The sequence below is a fragment of the Triticum aestivum genome, chromosome 3A, assembly GCF_018294505.1.
Source record: "Triticum aestivum cultivar Chinese Spring chromosome 3A, IWGSC CS RefSeq v2.1, whole genome shotgun sequence".
Taxonomy (NCBI): Eukaryota; Viridiplantae; Streptophyta; class Magnoliopsida; order Poales; family Poaceae; genus Triticum; species Triticum aestivum.
The window spans coordinates 696,393,888-696,402,925 of NC_057800.1; the positions used below are offsets into that span (position 1 = coordinate 696,393,888).

The window sequence follows — 9,038 nt, forward strand, 5'->3', positions numbered from 1 at the left end:
TCGGTTCCGGCAAATTTCAGGTTCTCGATTTGTCCACTTTTTAGCAAAAGTCATGCCGAAATTTTTCGTGAATTTCGGCATGACTTGTGCTACAAACTAGGACATATCGAGTGCCCGGGATTTGCCGCACCGGAAAGGAGTCAACGTTCCTGCAAAGCATTGGCCTTTTTTATGTCATTATTCATTTTATTAGGTATAGAATTAATTGACTAGATTTAGTCGTAAGAACTAGTTGAATTAATAGAACTAGTTGAACATGTCACATTTGTTGTTATTTTTTTAGTTAAAGCAATTTTTCGCGCATCGACGTCGATGATGCCTATCCCGCATCCTCATTGTCGAGTCGGCGGAGGACACCTGCGTCACCATATGGGCCATGTCCGGGACTAGGGGTGGACTAACGAGTAGCTCGGCTCGTTAAGCTCGTACTTGTTAAGCTCGTGCTCGTTAAGGCTCGACTCGTTAAGCTCGTTAAGATTAACGAGCAGAAAACTCTGCTCGGCTCAGCTCGTTTGAAACTCATTAAGCTCGTGAGCGCTTGCGGGCGCTCGTTAACAGACTATAATATGTTATGATGTACATGATGAATGTGGAGGTATGGTTTTCAAGATGAAATATGATGACAAAAAGAAATGTAGTTTGTTGCCTCATATGTCGATTAGATTAAATAGATGGGCTGAGGTGCTACAAAAAAAATTTGTCACGTAAGATGAAAATATGCGTTGTGTTGTTACTAACGAGCTTAACGAGCTACTCGTGAAACTCGTTAGCTCACTCATTAAGCTCGTTAAGCTTAACGAGCTAAAATCAATGATTGGTTCTGTTCATTAAGAAGCGAGCTACGAGCTTAATGAGCCGAACTATCAAGCGCTCATTAAGCTCGCGAGCTACGAGCTTTTGGTCCAGCCCTATCTGGGACTGGGCTCCGCCGGGGTAGTACTGGGAGGCGCTACCTATCGGGGGCGCAGGTTGGTGAGGAGCTAGCCTGTTGTTGACCCGAACCTTCTTTGGTGGCAGCCGCATGGGCCAGTGACGGTCCAGAAGCTCGTGGACCCCGCGGAGGTGGTGCGTCACCGTGTCAGTGAGGAGGACGCGCACGTCCATCGCTACTTGTTTGCGTTGGAGCACAGGTTCTCCAATACCTGGCAGGTTCTCCAGGGATCTCACTGGAGCTATGATCCTGTGATGGTTCCTTCTCTTTGGGTGTCCATCGCCTGCGCCGATACCCGTCGTGCGCTAGGGTTTTAGTTGTATTAGTCATGTTATATGTATGATACTATTCGGGATGTATTAGTGATAATATTCAACGATGTATGAACGCATGAGATGATTTACTTTTGCTTATTGAATGCATGCTAATTTGAATACTTATTTATTTTACGATTTGGTTTTGCTTATTGAATGCTCATGTCAATATGAGTCCTATAAGATATTTTGAGTATCCTGGTGTTGTCTTCGATCGATTTTCAATTAATGTTTCAACTATGAACATAGGAAATGTCTGACAACGAAAAGGATTTCGGTATTTGCAAATACTGCGAAGACGAGTGCGACTTGTGCGACGGAATCTTCCTAGATGATGATAGGCGCTTCAGCATCAAGCTGGACGTGAACTTCGAAGTGGATACAGTAAGTCACAATGACAAGTCTTTTTTCGTAATTAAGCATGACATCTGCTTCATTTGCTTTAACTTATAATTTATTTATTTTTACTATTCTACTAGCGTATCCACTGCCATGCAAGAGTTTTTGTCTTGAATAAGATAGGTTTCAGTCGTACTATGAAGGTAAAGAAAGTTTACTTGAAGACCGAGCATGGTTATATTTTCCACGCAAAATTATACAACACAGACGACTACACCTATTTTGGATGCAAAACTTGGCGAGCACTATGCAAGACTTATGCATTTGAGCTTGATATGGTTATCACCTTTGATATTCGTCTGGAAGATGATATTGAAGGTAATACCGACATCTGGGTCGATGTGCAAACGCCTACAGTTATACCATTATGTGAGTTTCTCAACCATATTTATGTCTTTGATATTGTTTATTCAAAAATAGTTGACAACTAATTTCTATTGTTAGCTTATTTCGGTTGAAGCAAACATGTCCAGTGCTTGGTACACAGGACCTACTACTGTCACGGAGCTGAACTAAACTGCGAGGAGCTAAGTCATTATGTTTCATGGCTTGAGGATCTTGATACTGTCAAGACAAATTTTCTTCTTGCACTTAGAAATGTTAGTACTGAAAATGTGCGACCAATAGTGTTTGTAATGAACTACGGTCATATCTATTTAGGAAAGATGGTAAGATTTTTACTATTTGTCCTCAGTGCATCTTTTGCATACATTATTTTTTTAAACTAAACTTCATTGCTAAGTATGTTACTATATGATGTTCTTCAAGAGGGACTCCCAATGAATGTTGTGCCTCATGGGATCGAGACTAATGGTACTATGAGTATTGTTAGCTTACGGCCAAGATATCCTACAATGCACTTTAGTGCATTCAGGATTTCTAAGAGCGAGGAAATCTTAATAGTGAAAGGCTGGACCAAATTTGTGAGGGAGGAGCGCAGAGAAGTACTAGGGGGCAGCAATCAGAAGCGCATCCCACGATTAGGAGACAGGTTCATCTGCATGCTCCAACTTGATGAAGGAGGAGAGCTACACATGTTTTATGTTATTACCTGAGAGAGAGCAGCAGGAGTGATTAGCTAGCTAGAAATGAGTTTGAAGATGATGATGTGCTACACTATGACTATATATGATGATTAAATAGCTAGTGTTAGTGGTAATGACTATGATGATTATTATTAGCTAGCGTTGGTGGTGATTAGATAGCTACCGCATCTAGTGTTGGTGGTGATTAGCTAGCTAGAATGAGTTTGAAGATGATGATGTGCTACATTATGACTATGGTGATTAAATAAATACTGTTGGTGGTAATGACTATGATGATGATTAAATAGCTTGTGCTGGCGGATTAGATTCAAGTGGAGGCAACATGTGGTGCATATCAAAAGTACTACTAGTCGAAACTAGATCAAATTTGGATTAGTAGTATGCTTTTGACATGCACCACATATTGCCTCCACTTGAACCTAATCCACATTCATTTGACACACTGTTATGGATATAATGATATAAACCTCATAATTAGTATTGTACCAAAATTTATATAACGACGTATAAATACACTAAAAATGAAAAAAGAGTACTAGTAGCGATGGGTAGTAAATACGCTAAAACTAACTAAATTAGCAGCAGCACGGGATAGAACAAGCGTTGCCGCTATGTGTCTTAGCAGTAGCGCTTGTCGCACGTGCTACTGCTAAGTAATAGCTGTAGCGCCTTATTGGTAGCGTGGCTGCCCGCGCTACTAGTGGGCATTAAACCCGCGCTACTACTAGGGTTTTCCCTAGTAGTGTAGGGTTGGGGGGCCTTTCCTTCTTCGCCTCCCTCTCTTTCCCCCTTCTTCTTCTTGGAATAGGAAAGGGGGGAGCGAATCCTACTTGGACCGGGAGTCCAAGTAGGACTCCCCACCTTGGCGCGCCACACCTTGGCCGGCCTCCTCCTTCCTCTCCTTTATATACGTGGGAGGGGGGCACCCCAAAGGCACGCCAAAGTTTCTCTTAGCCGTGTGCAGTGCCCCCCTCCACAGTTACACACCTTGGTCATATCGTCGTAGTGCTTAGACGAAGCCCTGTGGCGGTAAACTTCATCATCACCGTCGCCATGCCGTCGTGCTGACGGAACTCTCCCTCGGCCTCAACTGGATCAAGAGAACAAGGGACGTCATCGAGTTGAACGTGTGCTGAACGCGAAGGTGCCATACGTTCGGTGCTTGGATCGGTTGGATCGCGAAGACGTTCGACTACATCAACCGCGTTACTAAACGCTTCCGCTTTCGGTCTACAAGGGTACGTAGACACACTCTCTCCTCTCGTTGCTATGCATCTCCTAAATAGATCTTGCGTGATCATAGGAATTTTTCTGAAATACTGTGTTCCCCAACAGGGGGGAGGGGGCTTGACTTGTGAAGCCTATGGGCCCCTTGGCGTTGATTCTTGCGCCAAAAATTCGCATATATTTAATAAAAATTCTCCGTAAAATTTTATCGCATTTGGACTTAGTTTGATATGGATTTTTTGCGAAATAAAAAAATGCAAAAACATGAATTGACACTAGACACTAGATTAATATGTTAGTCCAAGAAAATCATACAAATTGTTATCAAAAGTATGTCGAAGTAGTAAGATAATGGCATAAAACAATCAAAAGTTATAAATACGTCAGAGACGTATCACATGGTGGCAGCAGTTACGACCAAAAGTGTGATTTTCAGGGCGAAAATATTGAGCCTGAGAATGGAGCGACAAATGTTTGCATAGTTCATCCAATTTCATCAAAAAATGCATGGCTGAACAACTCGCATTCAGCTTTAAAATGATTTGATTATGCATATGTGGACCCATGTGAGAAACCAATAAACGTATCAGCTCCTTCTCTTTTAATGGTTGGGCGCACGGCAATGTTTACAGCCGGCCCAAACGGAACAAAAAAAGGGCGCAGAGTCAGCACGTTAGAGTTGGCCTAAACTCCGCACCAAAAAATGTGCAGGAATCTAGCACTTCCGATGACGCTTGGAAGGACGTACGCTGTGGAGGCGCCGTGCGAGAATGGCATCGGCACGACATGACCGCGCCGCTCAGCCCGGCGCAGTATGAGGGACAAGGACGCCGTCGACTGCTGCAACGAGTACGGTGTCTCCTTCCTGTTCACCGCCGTCCGCCACTTTAGGCACTAAACCTGAACCTGGCCTGAGTCCGCCACTTTAGACTTCTTGGCACAAACAACCTCATCATGTAACACCACATCCAGAAAGAATGCCAAGAGAAATGCAGGGTTTTTAGCTGAAGAACCAGCAGTCTTGCAGCACAAGAGGCACGGCGTGGTGCTATTAACTGTAACTTACAGAGATCCTTTCTGCTTTGTAGTAGTACCTGAGGTCGAAAGGGTCAGCCCACCCAAAATCAGAAACTATATTGTGCCTGCAGAGTGGACCTGCGACATCAGTGCGTGGGCTCTCGATGATCTGTAGTTTGCAAGCTTTGCTGCTCCATTTCGCACCCGTCAGAGGCTTCAGCTTCACATTCACATCATCATCCACCGAGGAGAAACATGCCTTGGCCACCACGACCACCATCAGCTCCAGCACCCGACCTCTCTCCGCAATGAACTTGAGGAAAGCAACCTCGCTTCTCGACCCTTGGAACTCGTAGAAGAACACCTTCTTCATGCTCTGCACCATGCATTTCATGGGACCGCCCTCCTCCCAGAACTTCAGATTGACCTTGCCGGTGGACTTTTCAGGTATGGGAGGGGACTGCACATGAAAATGGTAGCATACATAGTTCAGATATCTTATCTATGAGCATGCCAACAGTTATATGATTAATTTCACAGTTCTGACAGTGCAAAGTTGTACTCGCTCCGTTTTTATTTAGTTCACATATTAGCTTTGGTCAAAGTCAAGCTTTACAAACTTTGACCAAATTTATATACAAAAATATTAAGATATATAATAACAAATCAACAACATTAGATTTATTATTAAATGTACTTTCACATCGTATAGATTTATTATGATAAATGTCTATATTGTTTTCTATAAACTTGGTCAAACTTTACAAAGTTTGACTTCAGTCAACTCTAATATGCAGAGTAAATAAAAACGGAGGGAGTACTAAATCAAAGACGCTTATTTCAGGACTAGTATTCTAAAATTGCCAATGCAACAACTGTATCTAGTTAAGTTAACCAATTATACATAGACATGGAGCGTCTCCAGCTTGGGGAAACAGCGGAGAAAGCCGGGCACTTTCTTCACAGCATTGCGGATACCGAGCTGCACGTCTATGGCCAAAATCTGGACACTAGGGACAATGTTCTCCTTGCTCCCAGCCTGCAATGCATCCCAGCACCAAGAACAGAGAAACTAAGTCAGATCATACATTGGCAATATTAATTAACACAGCACAGTTAGTCAGTTACATATGCAAATTAAATTAGTAGGATAAACGACCACGATGACGGTGTTGCTAATCCCCAGCTCTGTCTGTCCTGGCTGAATGTACCCCAGCACACGCAGGTTGGGTGCACCGCCAATCTTGATCCTGGAAGGGCTGTTTATGGTGAACTTGCCGGTTCCAGGCAAGGATACATTTCTCAGGAAGAGCCTCTCCAGGCGAGGGGCATCCACCACTTCGATGTCCTTCAAGTGGGTATAGCCCAGCTGAAGACACCGCAGGCTGTGGCTGACGAGTCGGAGGCGCGCTCCGGTCTGGCTCCACATGATGAGGAGGAACTCCAGGACGGGGCTTCTTTCGAGCAAGAAGGCCAGAGCACGGTCCTCCATGACAGTCATGCAGAGGCCGAGCTCCCGGAGATTTGGGAAGCTGGCGCCGCGCGGCACGGCGGCAGTGCCTGGAAGTGTCCAGACGCCGAGATAGAGGCGGGTGAGGGAGGCGCAGCTGAAGAGCGTGGCGGGGAGACGCAGGTCAATCGGCCAAGGGCGGTTGACAAAGACGAGATCTTGGACCCCCTTGGCGACGAGGGTGTCGACCCAGCGCGCCATCTCGCCTCGGTGCTCGTCCATGGTGCTGCAGGTGAGGTGGACGCAGCTGAAAGGCCCCGGGTGCGCCGCGAGGGCGCTGGACACTGCGCCGGTGACGGCGCGGGGAGAGGGAGCGCCGATGATCAACGGGCCAGAGGCGCCGCCGTCCGGGAGCAGATGGCTGTCGACAAGAGCAAGGGGCGCCGAGCGCCAGAGTGGGCGCCAGCGCGAGGCGAGAGCGGCGGTGCGCGCGGCGTCCTTGGCGGGGAGGCGGGATATGATGTCGCGGAGGAGCTCGTCGGGGAGGCGGCTGATGCGGTCGACGCCGTCGGGGACCCACGACGCGCCGGCGAGCGAGAGGGGCGCGATGGGGGAGACGGGCGGGTACGGGAGGTACTCGTACGCGAAGTGGAGCAGCATGTTTGAGCCGAGGTCCAGCATCGCAGGATCCCGGCCGCAACGCTCTATTCTGGCGAGCATATCGCTCCTGGAGATGCCAAGGAGCACCTGCTGGTCGTCCATGGCCGCCGGAGGAGGGGGAAAAGGGCGACGGCGAGGGTTTCGGTTTGGGGGAGGAGCAGAATGGTGGCGGTGTGACTGAGTGGTGGTGGGCAGAGATGTTGGGCCAAAAGTTAGGATCAGGTATCCCTGGGCCCATTATACAGCTTCGACTCAACAAAGAGTTTCAATCTTCTAGAGAGAAAAAAAAATCAAATACTCAATACTAACTTTTTTTTTTGTTTGCTGTGGAAAATACTCAATACTAACTTTGCAACTCACCATAGAAAATATTGTGGAGCAAGTGAAGATTTTTTTTGGCTTCAACACAGACATGCCAATTGACTGTGGCACGGGTAACACGTCTTGTTTCCACCATTCCACGACGATCCGCACGATATGTGGTGATACCCAGAAGCTACTTGATGGCACAGGAGTTTGATAGAAACATATGATTTAAATAATTTGGTGATGAATTATTTCTCGCATTGTTCAGTCTAAGGTACTAGAACCGAATCCTAGAGCATCTGACTAGATGAAGTCTATGGTTACCCGTGTCGTGAAAAAAAACTTAGTGGCTCACTTATCCCGGAGGAGGCATGCGAGGCTCTTTTTCAACATAGGAGTTTTGAAGGCTAGGGCCCTGATGAGTTGCACGCTATGTTTTAAGCGCTTTTGGTCGATCATGGATGATGATCTATGTCAGTAGCAGTACTTTGTTACTATCAAGTGCATCGTTAGGGAAGAGGAAGGTTAAGGAGAAGTAGAGGGTGGTCTATGAGCAAGAAAAGTGTTGACTCTAGACGTGTTATGGTGTGACTAAGACTCTGTTGGGCAGGAACAAGCAGTTGGAGGCCCGACTCTTCAACATCAAAGAAACTCAGCCTCCTCTTCACCAGTCATGAAATTTGACCCTTATTTAGCAGCACCAAAACTTGAGTAGGCCCAAGACAAGTAAGGGGCGAGAAGAGTGGGCCATGGATGTATTACATTTTGGGTTGAGACTTCGTGGGCCATAGAGTGCCTAAGTGGGTTGGAGGCTTATCAAGGTGTTATATCCGATAGTCGATCGTTGTAATTAGGTATCATGAATGAATGTCAGGACCGACATCGGAGATATTCAAATCTAGTCATTTAACTAGCAAGTGCTTATCAATGATTACAAGCCCCTCCATAGAAGGTGATGACACAACACAACTATACAATAGAACTGCTAACATATGTACAACCACCCTGAAAATGAGAAAATTTAACAATACAAACAAGGGTCTCATGACCATGTTGCAGCTCATACAATAAAAACGAAAATATACCTTAGACATGTAAACATACCAAATGCCTGAAGATGGCTTAGGAAAAGCATATGGCGTCCATAACCCTTCTTAGACCACTACCTTAATGTCGTCCTTCACCACTAGAGATCACCTATTCCAAATGCCACAATCTGATTTGCAGCATCTTGATCAAAAGAATAAATAAAGCAAGGTTAGTACCCAACTGTATTCACAAGGCTTACATCAGAACTAACTACATGTATGTATCATTGCATCGGTATGAAAGAAAAGGATATGTGGGTTTGATTGCAACAAAAGCTAGCATACTATAAAGACGACTACCATATTAAGCTACGTTTACCAGAGTTTGTGACATGGGGTAAGAGAGCACACACAGAGTCCATCTAGCTAAACACCACAACAATACACCATCCTGAATCGTCCCTCGACTCACCTGCGAGGAAGTAATCCATGGCACTCACGCTTAACTCGGCAACTTTTATTAAGTTACTATTTAAGTTTTTCTACGATCAACCAACAATCTCTGAGTCATCCATAACCGCGGACACGTCTATTCAAATAGATTTAACCCTACAGGGATGTACCAAGTTACCCACATACTCCTTCCTTTCCGGTTTATAG

At 45.5% G+C, this 9,038-nt stretch overlaps 1 protein-coding gene across 1 annotated transcript; it reads right to left on the reverse strand.

The window, feature by feature from the left end:
- Positions 1-5,053: 5,053 nt before the first annotated feature.
- LOC123059203 (F-box/LRR-repeat protein 13) lies at positions 5,054-7,211 on the reverse strand (the record flags this gene model as incomplete). The annotated part of the gene is given in 3 exon segments (XM_044481823.1): positions 5,054-5,394; positions 5,839-5,973; positions 6,094-7,211. Coding segments are annotated over 3 exon segments (1,529 nt in total), but the record flags the coding sequence as incomplete, so codon positions are not given.
- Between the last annotated feature and the right edge of the window lie 1,827 nt (positions 7,212-9,038).